Genomic DNA, 27,122 nt, shown 5'->3' with positions numbered 1-27,122 from the left:
CCCCTACTATTCCCAGCTAAGTGTTTCCAGGGCTTCCACGTGTCAGGTCTAGATGCAAGTTGAAAGAGCTTGCTGAACATACTGAAAAGAAGCCCTCAGACAAGGAGTAATAAGGATTGTGTCTTCTGGTGACAGTCAGAAAACTGGTTTTGCTAAAAATGTTAATTTTCAGGCAGACTTCTGCCTTTAATCAGTTTGCGCTTTTGCACAGATCTTCCTGATATCACAAAGAGGCGGCAGATAAAAGCCAGACAGCAGGCAGAAGCCACAAAAAACCATCCACACTCAAGACATGTCTAAAGAAAATATGGGATCAAATCCCAAGGCATGGTCAAGCATTGCCTACTTTTGTGTCTCTACAGACAATGAATAATATTAACATTACAGCAAAGGACCTATTTGGACTTGATTGTAGTGGAAAAAGCTTGCATCTCATAAACCTTTCAGCTGGCATCAGTGTGTGGCTCAAAATATCTACTTCATATCATTTGATGGAAAAGGGAAGCAGGAATAGAAGGGATGCTTTGTTGTCAGTGCTCATGCTGGTCCCACATGGTGGAAGCCAGGAGTCACCCAGTAAACATTTTACGAACCTTTTAGAAATTACAATTTTTTTTTCCTGAACTACTAATCAACAAGTATGTTGTACCAACAAATACAAGGTATGTAGAAGACATTACTGCCCTAGAATTGGGCATGCATCGATTACCAATTGTCCCAGCTCTCCTGCGAGCTTGCATAAATAAACGTTACTTATTTATTTTTGAAAGTTCCAATTAAAGGAAATACACCACGATAATGTGCTATGGCCATAAAATGAGGAAACTTGTGGTTGACATTGTCCAAAAAGTGTACATTTAGTAGAAATTGCCTTAATAGCTTCAGCCTTCACAAGTGTTTTGTTATTTGACTCAGTGACTCAGATGACTTTTCCTGTTCTACCCCAACAGTGCCTCTGAGTCAGAAGTTGCCATGGGACAGATTTATGTTTTTAGCTTCCCTCTTTGGGCTTTAACAATAATTTCCAGATCATTCTCATCACTGTACCAGCTGAACTCAGAATGCCAAGATCTTTCCTGCAACCCATTTCTCAGGGTAAAACACCCATTAAATGGCTGCCTAGCTCCTTGTGGTTTTCTGGGACAGCAGCAGTAACACTTCCACAGAGGGAAATTTAACCCACATTACCAAATGATCCAATTTAACTTTCTCTGAAATATTTCCTGTAAGTTTTTACTAGAACTGCATGGCACTCAATAGCTCAGTCTATCAAAGATTTCCTATGTTTCTGAATTATTCTTGGTAATAAAAAAAGAGGATATATTTGGTTATATGGTTTTGATTATGACTATGTGCACTTAAAAAAGGAGCTAAAAACCATCAGATTGTCATCTATACACATTATTCTTTTATAATAATCAGTTTTCATTTGCTGTATCTATATGATAGGAAAAAACCTCTGACTAGGTATGGTCAGAAAAGACTATACAAAACAACTGAAAACAATTTTTGATAGCTCTGGTCCAGTAACTGTTTAGGGTACACATATGCCCCCTTGATACAGAAATCCCAAGCTAACACTAAGCCAGTAGGAAGCAATTTAACCATGGGACACACAGCTTGGTGCATGCTAAATAATCCACAAGAGTGAAACTCTGAATTTTAAAGAAAACAGAGATATATGGGTTATTCCAAGTTGTACCAATTCAAACAGGAACTTCAGTCATTACAAGGAGAATGGCATGTCTGTGCTCAATCACACATCTGGCATGCAAAAATCAAATCTAGGTTTGATTTCAAGTTACACATTCTTTTGTGCATGCCCTTACGCAAGACTGTACCTCATCTCCAGAGATACTTTACAACCTTAACTTTCTGTGGTTCACTACTACATTTTACTATCCTGTATGCAAGTATTTGGTCCTTCACCATGGTGGAATTTGATGACAAGCAGCTACATAAAGACATTTTGCACAGCCAAAGACTGCTAGGTGGCAGGTAACACACTTTCCTTCTTCACCCATCCACAGTGGGAATCAGCATTGTTCTTTACACCTGGCAGTATAACACAGGCCTGGCAAGATATGCAGAAGATGTATTTTATTTCACAGATGTATCTTACACAGGAGCTGACACTTCAGATTTCACTACTATATAGAACACCTGAATCTGAAACACTGACAGATGCTGCAGGCTAAGACTCTACATGATTTGGGTCCAATTTCCTCTTGCATTTTTTGTCATACTTTAATTAGTCTTCATTTTATAATAACACCTTCTGGAAATGCAGCATAATGCTGGCAAGCCCACTGTAAATTATTTTTACTGTTGTATTTAATAGAGCTCATTTCCAGCCATTGTAAAAGCATCTCAGTTCTCTATGGAAATAAGATTCAATATATACTACAGTATATCTTTGTATAGCAATAAAAGAACACAATTATATCCTTACACTCATTAAATCACATTGTTTGGAGAAACAGCCTTAGAAAATATTCAGTCCAGCAGTGCCTAGGTCAAAATTAGTTCGAACTAACCTAAATAAAACTAGGCTACCATATTATGCAATTCAAATTTTGTGACAGATTTTTCAAAGCCCTGATCAAACCCATTCCTGCTTCTTGTTAGTTTTTATCATCTTTAACAGTTCATTGAAGACAGACAGAGTTTGAAATTATACAAAAGTGACAGGAAGCCTTTTCTCTGGATGCTCTTGCTACAAGGCATCTTGTGGTGGTTTGTCTCTGGCTCGACACTGAGTGCCCATCAAAGTCGCTCTGTCCCCCCCCCCCCCCCATCCCCCACCCCACCCCACCCCCATCCCCCACCCCCATCAGCTGGGCAGGGAAGAGAAAATGGAATGAAAGGTTTATGAGTTAAGATCAGTCACCAACTACTGTCACAAGCAAAAATGACTTGATTTTGGGAAATTAGTTGAATTGACTACCAATCCAAGTAAAAGTGGTATAATGAGAAGTAAAACAAACCTCAAAAACATCTCTCCCCACTCCTTCCTCTTTCCTGGACTTAACTTTATTCTTCATTCTCCCCCTCCTCCCCTCCAGTAGCTCAGAGGAATGGAAAATGGGGGTTACAGTCAGTTCATCACATCATTTCTGCTGCTGCTTCCTCCCCAGGGAGAGCTGTCCTTCCCCTGTGTGGGATCCCTCCCACGGCAGACACTGCTCCCTGAACTTCTCCAACATGAGTCCTTCCCACATGCTGCAGCTCATGAACTGCTTCAATGTGGGTCCCTCTTCACAGGGTGCAGTTCTTCGGGAACAGACTGGTGGGGCCCCCATAGGGTCACAAGTCCTCTCAGCAAACCTGCTCCAGTGTGGGTTCCTCTCTCCAAAGCTCTGCAGGTTCTGGCAGGAGCCTTCTCTAGTCAGGACTTCCCACAGGGTCACAGCCCAGGGAGCTGATGCAGGTGACACTGACGAAATGTTGACCAAACATTGACCAAATCTCAAAAAAAAATCTGAATTTATACTAGCATAGCATAGTATCAGACAGAAAATTGTTTAAAAAGAAACATGCTCAGTAACCCACGTATTTTAAATCTGCCAAATCAAACTTTCTTGTGCTTCATTTTTAGAATCAGAAAGTGGGTGAAATTCCATGGGTTAGGAACATGGATATGTGCAACATAGAAATAACATTTTAATATCCCAGCTCTTAGGTTTGCCACTGAAGAATATGAACAACCTAAAAACACCTCAGAAGGACTCAACTGTTTCCTAGTCACTAAAAGAAAGGCAGAGGAGCAGGGGAAGGTGTATTATCAGCTTCCCAACTGCAAAGCAAGTGAGCGACAAGCCCTTTACCTCACTGAGGATCACAACGTGAACTACTTCATGCCATTTCAAATGCACTAACTCTTCCACCAACTTGCATCTTATCCCATAGGACCATTTTTATGTTTCATTTACCAACTTAACTGGTATACAAATGCGTATCCAGGCTAGCTAAACAAAAAAACCAGCAAATAAAGTCAATTCCACCATTATTTTCCAAGACAACCTGGTTATATTTGCTCCAGAGCTGACCAGATAGGGAGTATTTCAAATCATAGAATCATTAAGTTTACAAAATACCTTTAAGATCACCCCGTCCAATCACTAACCCACCACTGCCATGTTCACCTGTAAACCATATCACCCCCAGGGGCCACATCCACATGTCTTTGTAACATTTCTAGGGATGGTGACCCCACCACTTCCCTGGGCAGGCTGTTCCAATGACTGACCACACTTTCAGTGAAGAAATTTTTCCCAATATTTAACACAGACTTCCTCTGGTGCCATTTGAGGCATTTCCTCTCATCTTTTGTGAATACTAAAAATCACAAAAGTCATGCTTCAAAATGTCCACTTCTGGTTTGCGTCTTTCTGAAGAGCCATTATCATAAAACGCAAAGATTATGAAGAGGAGGTAATAAGCAGCCCCCATCAAAACCCCTCCTCCCTGGCCAAAAATCATCCCTGAAACACATAGCTCAAAGCAATCAGAAGATAATTAAAATGATGATGTACAGAGAATGTTGCTTATTTATCCAACCAACACTAGTTAATTATTTCTTTGTGATTCCAACTGTCTGTATCCATATGCCAACTATGGTCTTTATATTTTGGTATTAAGCTCTTTGGGTAAAGGTCTCTTCTGTGGGTGTAAAGTGCCTAGCATAATTCTCTCTCATATAGGATTAGGGATCCCTAATGGTAACTGAAAACCACAATTGAATAGGTAATTCAAAATATGAGAAAAAGAAGGTTGAGGTATTTCCTAGATTAATGAAGAGCACACCAATAGGCAAAATATCTTAAGACAAAGCACATTTCCTCCTAAAGAACAAAGGGAAAAATGACTATACACCAGAATTCAGAAAAAGATAAGTAGAATTTCACTGAAATCACACTGCTAAACCTTTGAAAGCTGTAATACTTCAAAATGTAGCATCCAGCAGACAGATTTGAGTGGCTTTTTTTCTCTACTCAATAAGAAAAGGCAAAATGGCACACAGTCATCCTGACAACAGCCAGAGCCCACAAGGCAGATAGTTGCTGCATTTTTTTGCAGAAATACCCACATTCTGGAAATTTTGGTACTCTTCGCCAAATTACTTCCTGTACAAAACCACAAACGCCAGATGAATGCTGCCAGCGAAAAGCATTTTTTTGGTTATTTGAAGCTGGGACACAAAGGCAAAGAGGAAAAGAAATGAGAAGTCACTGAAGACCCAAGGTCCAACCCATCCACGAGGCAGCCTTTGAATGGCTGAAGTGATACACGATACCTGCTGCCACATGCTTAGGGGAAAAAAGCACTGGAAATAAACACATGTACAGAATGATTCTTCCACTCTTGTATAGCAGCCAATGAGATTCTACTTCTCATCTGAGGGGTGCAGGGTTCCTGTACACCTTTGCACTGATGCAAAGTCCTGCAGTTTGCTCGTCTGTTGTGATATAGGCAGCCATAGGCAATTCACATGGTAAATATTTCTTAAGCTTTTCATGGCTTGTCTGTGGAAAACTGTTGTCCAGTGGACTTCATCCAGTAATTTAAAAGATTATTCATTTATTAAAGACTGAAATCAGAGCCTCACTGGTACAACCAAGTAAGACCCCTGCAAAACCAAATCAGCCTGTAATCCCTATGGTTTAGATAAACTCCAGTTCTTTAGAACAGGAGCTTCAGATGAAGCAGCTGTAGATAATGGAGATTGTTTGCTTCTTAATTTACAACAGCTTGCTTCATGACAATGTTAGGGCCTAACATCATCATTGTCTAGACTGCTTTCTGTACTGCAAATATCACTTGTTGAATCTTTATCCCAAAGAAATTAGAAGGTTCAACCATCTTTTACTCCCAGTCTCTCTCTCCCTATATTTTTTCTTTAAATGCATTATGTACTCACTGACTACCAGCCTCTGACATGAAAATATTTCTGTTTTACTGGAATTCTTTTATGTGCTACTCTTGCACTGTTTGACCAAACCAAAACCACAAAACCACTCAAAGGGCTACTTGTGAAGCTGTATCAGTATAATTTTCCTTGGAAGCAGAAAAGAGAAAGCAGACTGGCCTTTCTCCTGAACTTCTGTGTCTTTGCTGAAATGATATCTTCTTGTACTGACAAATTACTGGTGTTGAAACACAACTGCAATCCCCACACATATACTGGACAGCGTGGCTAGTGAGACACTGAGATGACCACAGCAACATGACACACTATAGTTGCCACGCAACAAAAAAATTCCCTCGGAAACAGCTCATTTAATTAAAAATACTTAAAATGTAATTTGTTACCTTTATTTGCAAATGTGCAGCAATCATGCAAAGTTGGTAAGGAATCCAAACTAAACTTTTAAATGAGTTCACTTACAGCTTGTCTTCTGAACTTGTCTGCCTCTATTAGGCAAATAATTAGGAGTCATCACCCAAAAAGAGGAAGAAGTTGGCAGTGTATTCCCCAAGCCATCATCCAAAATGGTGAGCTGAGGGAGTGGTGGGGCACACATCTGGTGTAACCAGTCAAACCCAATATGCTTTTACTATCACAGAGAAGTTGACTGCCTGGATTTTGGCTCTCAATCATTAAAAAAATTATGTCTGAGAGTGGGAATCCAGAAATCTATTTAAACAACAGAGTTTTGGAATAAGTAGCACTAAATTCTCTCCTTCTCAGACACACTCACACTCACATACACTCTGAGCAGCTGGAGGAAAGACAGTAAGTTCCCTGCTAGTCATATCAGCTCAGGAGCCAGACATTACAAAACCTGTCTGATCCAGCTCTTGTTGAAATCAATAAAAACCCTTCGCTGGAGACCATAGGAGATAGAAAATAACCTTCTCCATTCTTCAGCCAGAATGTGTGAATGAGAAAAAACTGACAGCTTTCTTCCCCTCTGATTTTCATGGTGTTTGTCATCTATGAATTTTTGATGTGCTTGCTTGGCAGAAATAAAGCTCATGTCTATGTGTGAATCACTTTGCACTTTGACAAGAAAGAGATACTAGTAGCCATGCATGGATAAGCATTATTGCATTTCAAAGTGCTGCAGATGCAGTATGTCCTACAACTAAGGAAATGGTGGGAGTGAGTAGAAAGGGGACTGAAAAAGTGCTCCTTGTTCCTTAAAAAAAAATTGACATTTTGCATTAGGGAAAAATAAATGAAAAATAATCCAGACACCAAAATTCATCTTCTATCAGTTGGAGAACCTGAAATTCACCTGGCTATTGTAAATATCTAGAAAGATTTTGACACTTACTAGAACACCTAGAACACCTACCATCCTTGAAATCAAAGAAAAACTTGCTCTGAAGTGCTTCGTTGGCATCAGCTTACAAAAAACATTCAATTATTCCTGCGTTCCCCAGCTCTAATGACATTCATCACTGCAAACTCCTTGGGCTGGCGGGCCCATTCATACTGGTCACACACCGTCTACAGATTTTGTTCTTATGTTCCCTTGCATTCTAGTGGGCTCCAACGTTTATAACTTTACACATGGCATGTTTTCAGTCATAAATATTTAATCAGTTTAATTCTATACTGTTTCTAGACACAGATCCAAGAAGAGAAGGAAGGAGGGCTTCACTGTGTCAAACCGAACTCCGTAAGAAACACCAGGTTGATGTTAACAATTATTAGCAAGCAGAAAAATAAAAACCACAAGAATCTGTCTTAAAAAAATCTCGAAGTTATACTCACTGCTGGTAGAGGACATACGGCTGTATTCAGACCTGCAAGACAAAGATTTTAGTTAGAAAATTACATCAGAAAGAGATGATGAAAAAATTATTAAACATACCACACACTGCATATTAAAAAAGTTCAATGCCCACTTAGCATTATTTTTGTGCTAAGAGAATAACTGGAAAGGGTTGTGAACACTGATAAAGAAAAACTGGCATCTCACATGAATTTTGAAAACATGCAAGCAAAGTGAGTAAAACAATAAGGGTTTTATCTAGGGCATTCATGCTACTTTAGTTGCTAAAATTACAGGTTAGAAGACTCTCCATAAGGAAAAAACAGTCTGCTTCAGATACAGGTTAGGACTAGAAGGCTACTAGACTTGGAGACAGCTCCTCACCTTCCTCACTTTATGATCTCTAAATGCTGCTCTGCAGATTATCTTTTTTTTGTTTGTTTTTTTGTTTGTTTGTTTGTTTTGGTTTTGGTTTTTGTTTGGTTGGGGTTTGGTTTTTTTAAAAGACCTCCATTTGAAAAGCAGAATTTTCATAGTTCTTTGGTTGCAAATGGCAGGGGAAAAAACCCAACAGTGCCAAAATATAAACATTTAGATGACAAAGCTTTTTGCTCTGGGAAACGATTTTCCTCTTCAAGACATCTCTCAATAAAACCGTACACCCACTGGTTGTAGTTCAGTGCATACTGGATTATCCATGAGCACCTTAGACCACTTAAGTATTTTGAGCAACAGTGTTATTAATTTTTCAGCTGCATTAACCTCAAACTCCTGAAAACTGCATGCTGGGCTGATAAAAACATAGCCCATTTATGTCCTGAAGATTCAGAAACACTAAGGTAAAGAAAATATGCCATCACTGAATATTTTAAAAAAATTAAAAATCCACTTCTGAGACCCTATCTGTGACTTCTGAGTGTTTGGGTTTGGGGTTCAGAGTCACACAGTCCCACTTGTAGGGTCCCCAAAACACATTCCACTCACCAGAGCACTCTGCCACAACTAACACTTTGCTCGTATGCACTGCAGTGCCCGGAAAATAACATGCAAAGTGCTCGGGGAGCTGTAACACAGTCTTTGGATTCAAACCTAAATGCCTTTTTTATATAACTAACTGCAGCAAGTTTGCAACATTGCTATTAGTTAAGGAAACCATATGAGCCTTGACTACCAATATATTTGTGTGGAAGTAGATACCATCTAAGCATACTCTCAGGATGCCTTCATACTCCAGGCTCTCAGGCATCCAAGGGAATAACGAACATCAATCCCACCTATCTATAGTATCTGCTTTTGGTTTTAATATGGACATATCTCTGCTGAAGAAACAAAGCAATTACAATCACCCTCATATTTCACAGCCCTGAGCATACCACTCCTTTATTCTGCAGATCAGATGCCAAGACTGTTGGTTTAGGTGAGAAAGACCATGGAGAACTACCCCCAAGTCTTTTTGCCAATCCTGCTGGATCAGTGCAAGATGACCAATGAAATCTGAATTTTTCATAATACTCATGAAAAGAGATCCACCAATATCACCAGTTACCATGAGGTTATCCTAGGTTTTGGAAAAGATCTGGGCAATGCTGAGGAGAGAGCTGCTGAGACCACAGGACTAGGTCATCAGTAGCCACTGTCAGTCACACCAAAAATACCTATTATACAGCACCTTCTTCATGAATTAAGTGCTATCCCTCAACCAATATCTCCCCAGGACCTTTGTGTAGCTGGGAAAGGCAAGGGTAGTAATGACATTGTTTTCCAGCACCAGTTTAAACACCAAATTGAGGTATTTTCATATCTTTCTTCTAGTCTGTGCAAAGTAGCGAGCTGGTGGTAACCCACAGCAGATTGGCTCCCTGATCATCAAAACTTCACACCATTCATACATTTTAGTACACAAAGAGATCACGGTTCATTTGCTACAAGTTACTTAGTTCTCTTATTAATTAGTATTCTACCTTCGATTGGTTAAAAGATTCTCTCGCTTCTCAGCCTAATTATTCTGCATGCTCAATCTTTCTCTGCTTTTGAGTCACTGTGTTTCTTCTTCACTGGGCTATGAGTCCATGGCCACAATCTCCTCCTGCAGGAATTATCTTCTACCCAATTAGAGCTGATTTCTGCACAGTTGCTGAGTTGGCTTTGTTAGTTTTCTTTGTTATCTTGGGAGTTCTGCCAAATGTCCTTGTGGATCATAAATTCTGCATTCTTTGTGCCCACTATCAGCAGTAAATCCCTCGCCCCAAGCTTTACTGAGCTCCTCCTAGATCAGAGATCACTGAAGCATATCAAGCCCTAAACCTCAACAAGTCAATTCTACCCACAGGTAATTTATCTTTTTAACACATAAACATGAGCAGAGAAGGAGACCTTTTTCCTCCTGCTGGGCAATATACACATCACTTGTCCAGCTCTGGGCAGGAATCAAGGTGAAGTGAACCCTGGAGTTGGCTAAGGTGCTATACAACTGCAGGCTATACAACTGCATAGTATTTTCAGCAGCAAGTCACGTCAGTGTTATTTGGCACCATGTATATTTGGAAGGGTGTGAAAACTGTGTAACATGTCGCTCTTCATAACCCTAGAGGCAAGCAATATACATGCAGCTGCCTCCAAGCATCCCAAGCAAGGATTCATGTACTCTGCACTTCTGTTTGAAAACAGCCTGGGGCTGTCCTTCAGTGTATCTGTGTTCAGCAGTTGGCAGCTAATTCAAAATGAATCTGCACTGCTTGTGTTTCAGATAGAAGCAAGACAACGTTTTGTCTTTGGCTTACTGCAAATAGTAGCAGCATTCCATTACTTCACACTGTTATTTTATTATCCCAAGGTGCTGCAGGCACATTATAGGACATGGAGAATTAATCAGTCCTGAGGGAGAAGCGGTCTATGTACATACAGGACTTGAAAAATGAGACGAGGAAAAATAAAAAGATGGGGAATGAAAAAGGAGGAGACAACAGTGTGCTTGGAGACTAATTGCACAGACATATTTTAATAGACTTTAGAATTGTGTTGGGTGTTGGTTTTTTTTAATAATTCTAATATGGTTCAAGCTGATATTTAATTCATGTTTGTTGCATAACTGACATACACATAATTAAAAAAGGATAATTAAGCTCAGAGGCTTATGTCAACCTCAGATACAGAAATGAGGACTGTACCCTCCCTAAGCTGCCTTCACTGTCAATAAGAAGAGGGGTCTGAAGTATGTGTCTCTCTAGCTATTGTCTAGTGAAGAAGACTACAGAAGCCACATTCCTAATGTGGGCCCCTTGGTCACATGTCTAAAACCAAATGGGATGAATATGAGTTTCTCTGTGTGCTCCCAGGGGCAACCTGAATCACCTTTTGTCTTCCCCCCAACTCTTTTCTTTGACTTTTATCTAGTCCTTGAGAACAAAAATAACAGTATTAGTAAAATCCTTAATATTTTGAAAACATTATCACAAACCATTCAGATTCATGGCATGCTTTGGTAAGTGGTTTACAAACTTTTTTTTATTATAGTCAGCTATGTAGGACACTAAATTCTGAAGTTAGTATTAAGTCTTCCAAGGTTTTTAGATTGGTATGTACAACAAACATTCCCTTTGATAAAATCACACATTAGAAAAATTAAATACTGAAATAAACATTTCCTGGGGCATATAGGCTCTCTGGACATCAAACTACTTTGTTCCTTCCCAATCCTGTTTTAAACATCACAAGTATCAGCTTCTACTGGTTCCTTTGGAAAAGGATTTTCCCAACAGGCTAACTCAAGAGTAAAGCCCTCATGGGCTTTAATGGTGACCGACTGCAGCCATAGTGGGGCTCAGAGGTTCCCGGCTAATTACATGGTCTCACAGCAAACTATTTCCTCTGAGAGATGTTAGATTATAAATAAAAGGAAAGAGACATTCAGGACAGAAATTCAACAGACAGAGGACTGTTCTTTTAATGAGAAAAAAATATCAAAAAGGGTGTTGAAACTGTGTGAGGTACTGAAAAGGAAGGTTCATTCATAGATCAGTCAAAAAACACATCAGTCTTCAAAGAATTTCTCCTCAATGATCATCCCACCAGCAAAGAGGAGCTGTGAAGATATGAAGAGACATTAATATAGGAAAGCAGAAGCTTGAGATAAAGCTGAGACCTCAGTTCCCATTAGCACCAATGAAGGATCACAACTGTGTGCTACCAGAGAGGGTAAAAGCATCAGGAGCACAAAAGATCCTGAGCAATCCTGTGAGATCTGTGTGCACTGCTAGTTGCTGATTAGTGATACAGAGAAAATACCCAAGACAGGGAAGCATCCCGGTGCATACCAGTCAGTAGCTGCTAGTGCAGCTTGCAGTTACTGAGTAGAATCATAGAATCATAGAATCATAGAATCGATTGGGTTGGAAAAGACCTCCAAGATCATCGAGTCCAACCCCTGGTCCAACTCTAGTCCATTTACTAGATCATAGCACTCAGTGCCACGTCCAATCTGCGTTTAAAAATCTCTAGGGATGGTGAATCCACCACCTCTCTGGGCAGCCCATTCCAACGCCTGATTACTCTCTCTGTAAAGAATTTTTTTCTGATATCCAACTTAAATTTCCCCTGGCAGAGCTTGAGCCCGTGCCCCCTTGTCCTATTGCTGAGTGCCTGGGAGAAGAGACCAGCCCCCACCTGGCTATAACTTCCCTTCAGGTAGTTATAGACAGTGATGAGGTCACCTCTGAGCCTCCTCTTCTCCAGGCTAAACAATCCCAGCTCCCTCAGCCTCTCCCCACAGGGCTTGTGCTCCAGTCCCTTCACCAGCCTTGTTGCTCTTCTCTGGACCCGCTCCAGCACCTCAATATCCTTTCTGAACTGAGGGGCCCAGAACTGAACACAGTACTCAAGGTGTGGCCTCACCAACGCAGAGTACTGGGGAAGGATCACTGCCCTGGTCCTGCTGGCCACGCTATTTTTGATACAGGACAGGATCCCATTGGCCTTCTTGGCCACCTGGGCACACTGTTGGCTCATGTTGAGCTTCCTGTCAATTAGTACTCCAAGATCCCTTTCTGCCTGGCTGCTCTCCAGCCACTCTGTGCCCAGCCTGTAGCACTGCAGGGGGGTGTTATGGCCAAAGTGCAGGACCCGGCACTTGGCCTTATTGAACTTCATCCCATTGGAATCAGCCCATCTCTCAAGTCTATCCAGATCCCTCTGCAGAGCCCTCCTGCCTTCCAGCAGATCAACACTCCCTCCCAGCTTGCTGTCATCAGCAGGGTATATGAGTAGGGTATATGAACACACTAAACCTGTTTCTTTGGGTAAGAAACATTGCTATATTACAGCTCTGAATTACACAAGCAATGTAGCTACACCAGCATTGTTCTGTGAATGGGTTCGTTTGGCACAGTGATCATCTGTGGCACAGCATCACCTTAACACAGCTACAACACTGACAGCTACGGTAATAGACAAATATTACCAAGAGAGCTGACTGGGACTGATGCCAACCACCACAATACCATCTGCACCTGTACCATTAAAACCTCTTGCCTTCCAAAACATACTGGCAAGTGGTCTGCTGGGAATGATCCCTGAACTATGGTAATGTGGCAAAACAAGTCCCTGGCCCGCAGTAAAACAGACTCAGGAATGACATTGGAGAGAGTTAGATGGCCCCATCCAAACAGGTGCCATCAACCATCTTAAGTATTCAACAATATGGACAACTCTGTCCTGCTGCTCAGGGACACTCCTATGTGCTGTTTAATGCACTGGGATGGCTGGAACGAAGGTTTCTGAACTGTCCAGCACTTCCACAAGGCAGTCTGCTGTGTGCAACAAACAGGTCTCAAGTCATTGTAACATTCAACACCCCAATATGCCCATGGTCTCCATTGCCAGGGCTCCTTAATCCACCACCCTGAAATTAAATAGCTCAGAGTTTACAACCTCTTCTGCTGTTTGCATCCTTTGCTTGCCTAGGACTGACGGAATGGCATCTGCTAGATTCACATTTCCCATGCCTTCTCTTGTTGCATATTTCACTGTTTCATATTAAGAGCTGTATTTAACAGGTTTTTTGCCATGTCTCCCTCATAAAGTGCTTCATAGAGCACAGGAGAGTATCTTAAAGCAGTTAAAGCCCTGTGTATAAGTTAGAAGATTTGGCTTTGTAGCTCCATCTTGGGTTTCTTCACACCAAATTGCTGTAGGTCGGATTACAATCTGCTGCAATAATACCAGTCCAGTGCAAATCTATTACCTTCACTGTACTTCTACTTGTGTAACTGAGATGACAAATGGAATAACTCAGACCCACTAGCCTCAAAACTCCATGCTCTGGATTTCTAATAGAGTGATAAAGTCAGATGGTGGATTCCCATAATGCAGCTCTAACCACTATACTCAGGAGCTTACTATCAACAGTAATGTTATCATCATCATCATCATCATCATCATCTAAGGATGACAGGTTGTTTGCAATCTTCCAAAGGGCACCTGATGAGGCAGGACCACTCTGTGCTTTAGTAAGCACAACTGCTTGTGCATCCCGCTGACCACTCATTCACAAAGCACTTCCAGACGGACAGGTCAGGACTCAGGTGGCATGTATCTACACATCCAAAGTTGGGCCAGTCATCCTCCTGAGGTCCTGGTTCTCTTAATCAAAACCAGAAAAAGCCTAATTTATACCAAGCATCAGACGTTCACACAGTTATAGTTAGCTAAGGTGAACCTCACTGCTTGCTGAGACCTAGCCATCAGGGTTGTCAGCACAGAGGTCATGGCCACCAGAACATGATTTAAAGTCTGTTTCAATCCTGCTTTCAGTGCCTAGTCCCAGTGTAAGGCACTAGCAGGTATGCCTGCCCTAAGGTTCAACCAAACAGCTTCACTCCAGTGAGTAAATCTGGTTAGAAATGGTGCCTCAACCCCAATGTTTGACAAACAGCTCAGTTTCACACTATTCGAATGTCAAATCAGAGACAAGTTGAGTATCATAACATATTTTGACTGATGGGCCTCTATAAAGTGAAAGGCTCGGCAAAAACCCAAAGAAGTCCCAAGGTAAAAATAGGCCTTGAAAAAAAAACAGGCCTTAGCTTGTGTTCCTGAGAGTTTCTCACAGGTGGATGAACTATGTGACAAGAAAGTGATAGGTCATTTTGAAAGTCTACCATACAGATAACAAAGTTGTAAGTGTTGAATTCCTTTAAGCTAGAAACATGAGACATGAAAATAATCTCTCATCCCAACCATTCAACAACTATCCATCTGATAATTTAAGCAATCCATTCTGACTGAGGACACATATGAATTACAGTACTCTTACCTTGAAGTAAAATATTACCTTTCTTTTTATATAGGTTGTCTTGTCTTCTACTAACAGTTGTATTTTCTGCTTTAGAATCTCACACATTTTACAGAACTGCAACAAATAAAGGACTTTTCATCTGGTTAAGAGATAAATTAACAGAGGCTCAAATAACTTGTGTTTTGGACAGGATCACACATGCAGCTAGTAAGAGCCATAAGGAAAACCAACAAACAAGTACAGCACAGTCAAAAAATCAACATAATCTCTGCAAAATTAATTTGAGGAATAAAACCACAGAAGAAAATGTAAAGGACTGTGAATATCAACTCTAACCAGAAAGTAACTGAAATATGTAGAAAAGTTGCAAATTCAAGTAAATTAAAAGTTGTAACTTCTCAAAACTTTAGACAACTTTAAAGTGAGGAAAAAACCCTACATGTTTAGGCAAACTTTGAGACAATCAGTAAGCTAATGATTGAAGTGCAAACCTTGTAAGACATTGGCTCTTACAGCTGTCTAAGTGAACAAGTAAATTTCTGCTGGGAATTGTAACATATGCTGTAACATGCACTAATGCCAGCTATCTCACTGAAGTGTTATGCTCAGTTAATGCTTGCTTAATGTATGCTTAATGTATGCTTGATAAACAGGGGACAGCATTCCTGTAGAAGCAATCCTTGAACAGAACTAACATTATCAAATAAAAAGTTCAGGAATAAAAAAATCAAGAACTTCAGATCTGAGACACTACCCATTTTCCATATTCACATTGTGTCACTTGTGATATCTGTCTTGAATACAGTGAAGGCAGCTGATGCTTTGCATTTGATATGAATGGCAGAAGAATCTGTCTCATTGGTTCAAAATTAGGCATGCTTAACAACTTCAAAAATTGTCTTAGTTTGTTGTCTTGGGTGTTTTAGCCCCCAAAACCCGTTGCTCTGCTATTGAGAGTAAATACAGTGGAATAACCACATTTGCATGCCTTGTAAAATGAATAAAATTTTAAAATTCAGATTTCTACAATTAATTTTAAGTAACTTACTCCTATTTTTTTCTTGCTTGTTTGCTTTTCTCTCCCAGTTAACTACAGTTGTGTAAATGTATGTATTTGTCCTCCCTTCAATATCTTTCTTCCACTTGTTTTTCCTCTCTGTTTGGGTTCTAATAAAAGACCAAAGACGGACTATTCTCTTCCTAAAGTGTCAGGTTTTATAGCACAAATCCACTAAACCTATTAGCAGAGAAAGCGCTGTCATCCATACTTCCGGGCTAAAAGTTTTCAGTAGCAGATAAAATAAGGTTTTTATACTAAACCCTCCCAGAATATGTTTCCTGAGAAGATACAATTTGTACAGGCAAAGCTTCTCACGCCATGGATGGACAAACAATTTCAAATCTCATTAATAAATAGCCAATATAAACTAATTGGCTTATATGTTCTATACCCTTTATTTAGAGACTTGGCAACAACAGCTCAATCCATTCTTATTGGATTCAGGAACTCAAAATATGCTATTTTTGTTCAGCAGACTCGTTGCCAACCCTATTTACCAGGGCAAATACAGCAGGAGGAAGATATTTTCCAAAGGATTAGGAAAATGAAGTCTTCAAATCGTAATTGATCTTGCCGTTAGCACAGAGTTTTTCCTACTTTTGTGGTTGGCAATCACAACAAAACCTTAAGCAACATATGCCCTGTGGGGTACTTGATATGTTCAATTTGTTTAGCTGCTGTAAGCAGCTTCAGCAGCACAGGATCCGTAGAAGACCTCACACATCATTACAATCATTGAGATGACAAGGGCTTGCAGTGCCTGGATTTACTACAGTCACTATCCACAATTGTACCCTGGGTGACAGAAAGGAAGCACTCGAAGCAAAACTGTTACTGAATTACTCTGACAGTTGTTACTCCTTATATTTTCAGAGCATGATGGCTATACTTCAAAATAGTTAATGAATTTTGTTTTAACCATTGAGTAATTGGAGAAAATGGAAAACAGCGCAATTTAGCAATAGCTGTGATGGGACTGAGATAAAGCAAATAGCGGATCTTCTGGTAAGAGGAAAAAGCAAGTGCTGCGAACAGTTGGTTTGGTAAGAAAGCTGAAACATAAACATTGTGAAAGAGACATACGCAAAGTGTTTATCAGAGTTACATAGCTGCTAAACAGAACTAAAAATAATAATTGAAATGCAGAGACCCATTGCTTTTCAAAATAAACGCCAGTGCAAAGCACTGCAGTTATTGCCACATGTCATTGTTCAAATTCCTCACAGAGACCCTTTCACCAACCTATAGCTTCCAGTGTCAAGCATGGGGCAGAGATGCTTAATGAAATCATCAGACTTAGCACCTCCTCAACACCAGGCACAGGCAGCTGCCATGCTGGTCACTGAGGTCTAAAGGCTTATGCTGCCAGCTGGGTCAAATCCTTCCAAGTGCCTGTCCCAAGGAAACCCGGGGTTTTCTATCCCAGAGAAACACAGCAAATTAAGAGTGACTTGGCCCATCCAGGATTTTTTAAACTTTGAACCAGCCATGAGTTTTTACTGATTACTTTGTCCTCCTGCTACCCCGGTTCCCCAAAGCAGACTAACCAATATCTGGAAAAGAGGGCTGGATTTATAACTTAAAGTTCATGTCACATGACTTTCACCCTTAGGTGTGCCCACAATACAAGGATATGGAAAAAGTCCTTAACTTCTCGGACTACAAAAGAGATAAAAAACCTTATTTGAACTAATAACTGGATGTATGAACAGGATTACCATATTCCATTTTCACCTTTTTTTGTTTTTCACTTGTAATATTGCTACTTGAGTTTGGGCGCTCTCAACATCACTGTGCAAAGAATTAACTTTACAGTTTTGCAACAGTCAGGCCAAAGGAGATTCTCCAAGCTCCTTGACTCATGTAAAACAAGAGAGACCAAGAAGGGAGGACACTGAAGACTCAGGAAAGAACAGCCTTAATAGGAGCATGCAACCTCCTTTTGCCCATCTGGAGCCAGAGAAGGAGCAAAAGCTCAGTGTCATGCCTGACAAGATGCCATGGCAGCAGCATGTTGGTCAGGCTGGAAAGCATTTCCCCCTCCCTCCCACAGAGATGGGCTGAAGGTGCAAGCTAAATGGTGCGCTCCGTGGATCGTCCTTGTGACTCCATGAACTTAGGAGAAGCAATCCACTAACAAACACAGAACATCTCTGGCAGCACAGTCATGAAATCAGAAAAAAAAGTCTTTCTCCTCATCTCTGATATGACTACTAGAAAAGTTTACAGCACTTCATAGGCTAGCACGCTGAGTATCATAACAAGTACCATGACAACAGCAACCCAATTTCAGGGTGCCTACAAAACTAACTTGATTTCGTAGGTGGCTCTCTACTGGTTCTGAGGAGTAAGCTGTCTCTGCCTGATGCTGTCTGGGTGTCACTGCCCGAAGCACAGCACAGATAGCTGGGCATCCTTCCAGACTATCATCTGCACTGTTGCTGGGATAGAGGGATGGTCCGGCACCAAGCCCTAACCAGTGCGTGTACAGTCCGCAGGGCCCCCACCGCTGAGGCAGCACAATGTGATTTGGAGCTCAAACCTAAAGCCCATGCCCGGATCTCTCCGTGCCTTCCTGCCGTTGTGTAGCAGGAGGGCGGAGGGACCTTTTCCCTGCTCCACCGAAGGGGTACGCGAACTCCCCGGGACTGCCCCGGCAGGGTGATGTCCCGCGGCCGGCGCGCTCCCCGTGGGTCACAGCGAAGCGCCAGCCCCGGGATGGGAGGAGAGCAGAAAAGGCAAGGCAAGGCAAGGAGAGCCGGCGCTGAGCGGGACGCTACCGGGGCGCAGGCCCCCGCTGGAGCAGGGCGGCTGCGCCCGCGACACGAACTCCCCGCCCGAACCCAGCACCAGCCCCTCCGCTGCCGGGACGCGCTCGGCGACGGCTGCCGGCAATAAGTGCAGCCCCGCCGCGCCTCCGGGCCGGGGGCAGGTGAGACCCCCCGCACTCACCCGCCCGTCTCCGCTCCCGAGTCCACGCAGTCGTCCTCGCCGCCGGGCTGCTTGTCCATGGCGGCGGCGCGGCGGGAGTTGCGCGCCGTCCGTTCCTCCCTACCCTGCCGCGGGAAGCGGCACTGCCGCGCCCGCCTCTGCCGCCGCCACCGTGTGCGAGAGGCAGTGCCCGGCCCCACCGGGGGTCGGGGCCGCTCCTCCGGCCCGGCCTCCCCCTGCCCTCCCCTTCCCTCCCCGCCCCGCTGCCACCGCCCTCCCGCCGCCCGCTGCCAGGGGACGAGAGCGCCCGGCTCTCCCGGTCTCATCGAGACAGCCCCGTCCCGCAGGCAAGACTTTTCATCCACGCGTGTCGACGGGACACCGGCTTTAGGGGCTCGTATTTCGGAAACTACTTCAGCACCTCCTCTCTATCCCTGTAGTGTTTCCACTTGAAAGACGGGCTAAAGGTGCGGCGCCCCATACCCAGTGAGGTTAAGAGAGGCTGTTGGATGTATGGACGTCCTCACTGTCCATCCGGTTTTGGAACATTCTCTGTTACCGCCTTTTAATTTGAAGTCCTTCACTGTGCTGAGCTTTCTCCAGTCTTCCTCAGTGCTGCCTGGCACCTGCTCGTTACATCGAATGGAACCATATTAAAATTCCACACCAAAACGGGCAGGGGATGTTTTCCAATCGCATGAGGGTTTCTGTAAGGATGTAAAAGAAGCATTTTGAATGCTGCCTATGAAGAAATGCTGATGTAGGAAAGCTGACTGGTAATATCAGTAACATGGGAGTGCAGGGGAAAGTTGTGGGTGAGCTACTATATTCTGTTCATATCATGTGTGCCTGCTTGTTTTGTATTTGGAGGTGAACACCTCTCTCTCCATCCCTTACATAAATACAAATATTCACTCATATAGGTGGAACCAAGATCTTGCTCAGCCAAACAAACAAACCAAAAACAGACAAAAACTCAAACCAACAAACAAACAAAAATCCACTCAGCCGTTCAGACTGTGGTAGATTTTACAAGAGGAGGGGGCAGAACTGATTTGTTATCTTTTCTCTGCAAGCTGGGAGACCTGCTCTTTCTGTCTTCTGAATCAGGCTTAAGCAGGAAACCGTGATGGAGTGCTACATGTTCCCCACAGTCTAGATATTGTGGGACGATTAAATCTACCCCACAAATGGAAACCTCTTCCATTAATGCGTTGTGGAAAATGCTTTGAAGAGTGGGAATTTTCTCTTCAAAAATCTCTTAACAACTACAAAATTTCTAGCAGCTGCAGATGGCCACTTGCAGAAAGTGATCAGAAGTAAAGTAAGTTTTTTAATAAAAAATATTTTCTTCTACCTTTTATTATTTGTGCCTTACAAAAAGGAAGAAAAATAGTGAAAATCTTGACATTTAAGACAAAATTGACCAGAATATAAAAATATACCACACAAAGCAATCTTTCATTGGCAGAAGAAGTGCTCAACTGATTTTGTTTGCCACCAGTACTTTATGTTTATCTCTGTATTGCATGGCATTGCTATCCCTAATTTCAAGCTTGCCTGTGATCTGTCAAATTGTTTATAGTAGCACAAATAGTGACATCTAACATTGTTTAACAGAATGTAGTTCATTCTACATTCATAGTTCATTGTCACTCATAGTTTATAGTCCCAGTTCTCTAAAATAATCTGAACGTGAGAAGGACCATTGTGAAATCAGAAGAAAAGGAAACACCTTGGGAAGAGCTGTCAGGGTGTTCTTGGCATATTGCAGGAACAAGTGGATACTATGAAACTGATGAATTCCTTCTGCTTTATCATGAGGAGACGCTGAACTCATGTGCTGTCTTGTGGCCTCTCAGCATCACAGAAGGTCAGCCCACTGTGTGTCTCCAGAGATCTTTAGAGGAAACTTTCAGTCTCTACTATCCGTCAAGAATTAGAAAAATATCATAACATAAGAAAGTCAGTATTTGATCTGTTTTGACTGTGTGGATAGGTTTGCATGCATGTCACTTTGAAAGCAGATAAATTATTTCTCATTTTATGTGGAGGATTTCACATTAACATTCTCATAAATATAAAGCTTTAGGTATGGAATAAGTCCCCTTAGTTACAATCCCTCTTCCATCCTTCCTCCAGCAAGTTGTTAAAAGCTAGTTTGGACAAAAGGCTATAAATAGGGCTTGTACAGAACAGCCCTGTACAGTCACCTACATATTAATTCAGAACATATGAAGACAAACTCTTCTATGCTTTGTGACTGGTAAACTGCTATCCAAAACAATTAACTCACAAAGTTTAATTCATACAATTTCTTTTAGGACTGGGACCAAAATGCTATGCCTGTCTGGTACCCACCTTGCTAATATTTGAATCATCATGCTCAGGTAGGAGGCATTAATGTATTTTCAGATATAGGATGTAATTAAAAGAATCTCCCAAGGCTAGAGAGAGGCAAAACTGAGGCAAATTTAGTATATCTTGATTCACAGCTTGGGCCTCTGTTTTGGGTAAATATTTTATTCTCCATCACTGCAATGGCTGTGGATGACCCTGAGCCCCATAAAGAAGGTACCAGTAGTCTCTGTTACCAGGATTGGACAGACCTGGATGTCTCTCTGATTCTTAGTGTACACACATGCATTTATTTAGCTAGTGCAACTGTGCTTAAAAACAGGTCACTTCCATTTGCTTTTAGGAGTGAATTTGAAGTGAAATAAATGGACTCTAGGCACTGTTGAACTGATTTAAGGTGTAACCAAACCTCCTTAAATATTTAGAAATAGGTTTAGTTAAATTGATACATTTCTGTATATAAAATTTTAGGTGGTCAGCTAATAGATCTTTTCCATCTCTGACATTTATTATTCTAGTTAGTTGTGTTTAAACACTGGCGTATGAAGGGATCTGGAATAGATTTTATGCTGCATTTAAGATTAATTTATTCCATCTGTCCCAGGGAGGGAAAAAAGAAACATTCAAAGGAAATATATAATTAAGATAGTAAGTAAAGCTACCGCAAACTGTAGGTTCTCTTATTTATATATTTGCCCCATTTCACTCTGTTTTATTCTGGTCTTTCACATAATTATGGTGAAAAGGAGACTTCTCTGCATTAAATTCCAAGCATTTCAGAGATTTTAATGAATGAGGTGTGAAGCCCTGGCCTTTACTTATGTTTTCTCTGTTACCTGTGCTTCACATTAGGTCCTCGGTAGAGTTTCTTGAAAAAAGTTTTAATTGTTTTCTTATGAGGCTGTGATGTCAGTTAAAGATAATAGTGAAAACATTTCTAGGTTAAATTTCCTCAAATTTCAAGCCTTTCATTTAATAGCACTGGACACAAGAAGACACAAAAGTATCAGGAGACGTCTTCAAAGATGTCAAAAAAAGTAAATCACTCTCTTGTCAAAACCAAATGCTGAGGACATGAAATTAGTGTTAGTTCTGCTGCCAGCTCTCTTGCTCCTAGTTGCCTAGATCTGAAAAAGGACAATAGGACTTAAGGTACTTGAAAGAGAATGTAAGGCCGATTTTTATGACTCTGTTCAAATCTGTTATCATGGTAAGTCGCACACAGTGACTAATTAGGAGATGTCTACCTTTCAAAGAAAACTTCAAGTGTATCTGGTACTGTATGTGCAAGTTGCACAAGGTTAACAATTTTTGCTTTTATTAGCAAAATCAAGAATTGTCAAACTGCAACCTCAAGTTGCTATAATCTCTGTAATTGCAGAAGCAAATGCAGGCAGCAGAACCTCCTCCTCATCCGTCACATAGTGGTCTTAGGGGCCGAGAACACAGTGCAGGGGAGCGATAGCCTTGAGCTGAAGAAAGGCCAATTGGAAAGCTGAAAGGTGAACCACATCGGATCATACATGGGCTAAAACAGAAGAGGAAGCAAAACCTTCCATTTCCCTGATGAATCCACACTTGGAATCCAATTTCAGTATCTTTTCTGCTCCCTGAGTTCTGCCTGCTGGGGTATCATCTTTCCTGCACCAGCTCTGAGGATGGAATATGAGCAAAAGAGTGCAGTGAGGTAGGGAGAGAGGAGAAAAATATGTCCCTTTTCATGTAACTGAAATTCTGATGGGGGAAAAAGCACTCAGTTCTGTTCTTTTCATGCAACGTTTGGGGTCTCTCCCTTTTTCTGCGCAATTCCAAGAGAAAAGGGGACAGATGTCACTGCAGTTTCTTCTTGCATTGTGCTATAAATTAGAGAGTTCTCTTAGTTTTTGAGAGACAGACCAAGAACCTATGTTAGCAGAGGATTCAGTACAAAAGACAAAGAAATAAGGAAGATGCTAAAGGATGGGATTTTTCATTCCCAGCTAAAGCTTTTCAAATCGTGCTGTCTCCACCCTCTGCTACCTGACTCTGGAGGAGGAATCTCAACACTAATAAGGGGTTCTGGATTTCATTCCTTGGCAGTTTCTATCCTACTCTGGGTGCTGCAGTGATGAACTTCTCAGTTTACAGAATCTGGCATTTATAGAAAAGATTTTTTCCTTTAATTGTCCCAGTGGAAATTAGAAGTCTGTAGGTCAAGGCTTTGTTAACATTCACTAGTGGACTTAAGACGCTGGGTTGTGGTTTTAAAAAAAATGAGACAATTGCAGTTTTGGAAGGAGGAGGAGAATTATGGCTTGGCATGGGGTTCAGTCTTCATGCTAGGTCAGCCCTAGCAGCCCTGACTTTCAGACTGGTAAATGTTGCCAAAATATTTGTGGCAGTTTCTCACATAGACTGTTGGGTTGTTGGGATTTGGAAGGGTTATGATGAGGTCAGTTTCATTTGTGGTAGGTCTCAAGCCAGACACCCAACCTCCTAAAATTCTACAATTCTGAGGTAAAATACAGCTATGCAATAAAAAGCTGTTTCTTCAAAGCACTGACACAAGGGTTTTTAGTGAAGTTTAAGGGAACTTGGTTCCCAGGTCCCACTCTTTTAAATTTTGTTTGAAAACCATAGCACACACACTTGTACCACAGTTCATGGTACAGTACAGCAAGTAGGTATTTTATAAGCAAATTGCTCTTTTTTACTTGAATTCTAGTATATTAATATTTTTATGAAAAAATTCTAACACTGTAACAACTGCTATAAAACCTTGACTATTTGGAATCCTTTTCTGTATCATCCTGAATTCCAGAACTCAGTGGGAGTACAAGGGGAAGCAGAGCTGCACCCCATCTGTGTGCAAGCCTCTGGCTGGACACTTGACCAAGCTGGGTGATGGAAAATCCTTTCTAGGGGAAGTAAGTCAAGGTGACTCTGTATTGTGACTCACATTGTAAAGATGCCCTTCAGGCAGATTTTTCCAGTTGATGTTATTGGTGGTTTGCTGCCTGTAGGTGCCAGGATCAACTCCCAGGCCTGGACTTTAGGAAAGTGGCTCTGTGCCAGTCAGTACTGAATCAGTCCCCAGGCTCTGTGAGTGGACTGATCAGTACTAACTTCCTAGATAAGGTGTAAGAAGTGAGCCTTTGCTCCAAACTTTGACCCAGTCCTTACTGGTGTGAGGGAACCTAGAAGAGTTCAGCACTAGTTTGGACAGATGGAAAACCTGATGTACAAGAGCTATATGCCACAGTTGTGTGAAGGGATGTGGAGGTCATGCAGCTGAATTCACCTGTTTCTGGTCACCAGCTGGTGGTGTTACACTGCATCTCTTCTTTGGTGCCCTGCAAGAGAGAGCACCAGCACAATCCAAACAAGGCCATCTCTACCTCCTCTGGACTGGAGAGGTGCTTTCAAGGTATCAGTGGCTGGATAAAGTCCTACAAATCTGCACATATTTCCAGGTACACTGAGCCCACTGGGCCATAGACTACTCTGATCTGTGCAGATTGATGGGACAGAGTATATAGTTCCCTTCTGTGGAGTTGTTGACATAGGGAGGCAATGCATGAGCCAGAGTATGAGTTTATTGATGCTAAAATGTTTGCTTCGTTTCACTGTTGATAGAAGTGCTAAGAGTGTATATTGTCACTCTTCTGTTAAGGCACAGTGAAAATGTTTCAGTTGACACATTTTATGGAGTGCTAGGCAGTGTCATGGGGTGCCACATGTGTGAAAAGTATATCAGGAAAACAAACAGTGGACTTGGTGTCACTTTTACAAAGTCAGTGAGACAGTTCTAGCCTCTGGTGAGCATCCGGAACCCTTCACATGTACTTAGTGAATGATTATCATATTCACAAAAACATTCCTATATCAGTAGCCATGGCAACTCCTACTAAATAAAGTTTTTCATTAAATAGTGTGCTTTACAAGGCAAATACAATGTTTATTTTCGAGGACCAATCCTGTACCTGTTGGTGTTCAAAGAGGAAGGATTAAACCCCTATGGCAGCAGCAGAAAATATTACAGTAGCTTTTACATGCAGACTCTTCTGAAGGTGAAAATGATCTTCAATTTTTTTCCTTTTCATCTGATCATGAGAGTGAAAAAATTTCACTCTGGAAAGTAGCTACATTTAAAACACTGTTTGATCTCCAAGAGAAATTTTATTTCTTAGTTGTTCTACCACATTTTAAAAAATCCAGTTTCGAATTACCTGTGATACACCTTTTTTATCACAAGATTGGCAGTCAGATGGTTCTGTTAGGTTTAAATATTTTTAGTAAAACTTTTCATCCAGTAGCTGTGAATTTTAGCAACTGATTTATCAAAGGAACAGCAGTAAAGCCTGTTTTATGCATAATCTAAACAATGGTAAACATAGTGAAGTAGATGAAGAAATAAAACGGTTTTTGCCAGAAGATATTTGATTCTGTTTCCACTTCTGACATCTGTAAGCAATATCTACTGATGTAGAGGGAGGTGTTAAAGTCTCATTTGCTCTGGCTGATGTAGGAGCTCCTGTGTCCAGTGGCTTCATACAGGCTTCACTTTCCCCTTCTACGTCAGACTGAGGCTAAGACTATTTCATTCCTTGTATCATGTCAGGAGCAACCTTGTATATATATGATCTACCTGTGCTAATATTAGAAGGCAATGATTGCAAATGAATTGTGAGTCATGAGTGCTTTGTTTTAGAGGCATCATTGCTGATGATCAGTGTGGGGATGGGCAGGTGTGAGAGAGAAATGGTACTTGATATAAATGTGTGCTTGTGGATGTCCAATCCCCAGAAATGTTCTGGGCCAGGTTGCATGAGGCTTTGAGCAAACTGTGGAAGGTGTCCCTGCCCGTGGCAGTGGGGTTGAAACTAGGTGATCTTTAAGGTCCTTTCCAACCCGATACTTTCAATGATTCTATGATTCTACTAAAAACTGGCAAGGAATTAAAGCAGAGTCTTTTGCAGGAATCACAGAAAGAAAATCATTAGGACTTAAATAAAAACACTCTGTTCCTAAAAAATGGGCTAGGCAGTTTTTTAACGTCCTATCAGAGCAGGCAAATTATTTAAAGAATGTAAACCTTCCTAGTTTTCTGGTTCATCCATTTGTACCATGGTGGGCTTTTCTGAGAGCTTATGGATGAAATTAAAGGTCTCAACTAAACCTGCGAGCTACATCATTCAGTGACCCACAGAGCCAGGGCATCTGTCCTAGTTCAGCAGGAGGGACCAGCTAACCCTGTGTGGGGGTGATCAAAGCTGTGTATTCTACCCCCTCTATTCATTCCCCAAGCTCAATGGGCCATTAGCAGCAGCTGCCCAGGGAGCCATTATCACCTTCACACCCAGCCTGAGGGGGGCGGAGCTGCTAATGGGCCATCAACAGTTCAACACCTCCTGGCTCCCAGAGTTAATCACCCATTGTGTGAGTCCCCGCCCAGGGGGAGGGACTGGGTGCTCCCTGAGGGTACATAAGTGGTGGGTAAGAAGACCTCAGGAACTTCTTGCCGGATCCAGAGCAGCAGCAGGACCTTCACAGGAGGAGATCACTGCTCTCGCCCAGACCACAGCCCTCGCCTGCATCAACAGGTTTTTTCTTTTCCTTTTGCTCTGGACTGGGGGGAACCACAGGGGTCTCAGCACAAGGGCAAGACAAACCCCCTTGGGTTTGTGCCCCAGGACACTGGGTTATACTGCTGGGGTTTTGTGAGTTGAAAGAAATTTCCCTTTTGTGTTAGTGTTGTTATTGTAATATTATTATTAAA

At 41.7% G+C, this 27,122-nt stretch overlaps 1 protein-coding gene across 1 annotated transcript in view; it reads right to left on the bottom strand.

Annotated features, from left to right (window-relative positions):
• FAM124A (family with sequence similarity 124 member A) overlaps positions 1-19,103 on the bottom strand; it is a 40,810-nt gene extending 21,707 nt beyond the window's left edge. Inside the window, exons 1-2 of the mRNA XM_071570916.1 lie at positions 19,028-19,103; positions 7,724-7,755 (exon numbers count right to left, since the gene is read on the bottom strand). Coding sequence (XP_071427017.1) covers positions 7,724-7,755; positions 19,028-19,086 — 91 coding nt within the window. The 5' untranslated portion in view covers positions 19,087-19,103. The remainder of the gene's footprint in view (positions 1-7,723; positions 7,756-19,027) is intronic.
• Between the last annotated feature and the right edge of the window lie 8,019 nt (positions 19,104-27,122).

The sequence above is a fragment of the Pithys albifrons genome, chromosome 1 (assembly GCF_047495875.1).
Source record: "Pithys albifrons albifrons isolate INPA30051 chromosome 1, PitAlb_v1, whole genome shotgun sequence".
NCBI lineage: Eukaryota > Metazoa > Chordata > Aves > Passeriformes > Thamnophilidae > Pithys > Pithys albifrons.
Note: the sequence above shows the minus strand (reverse complement) of the source record. Positions and strands in the feature narration are given on the sequence as shown.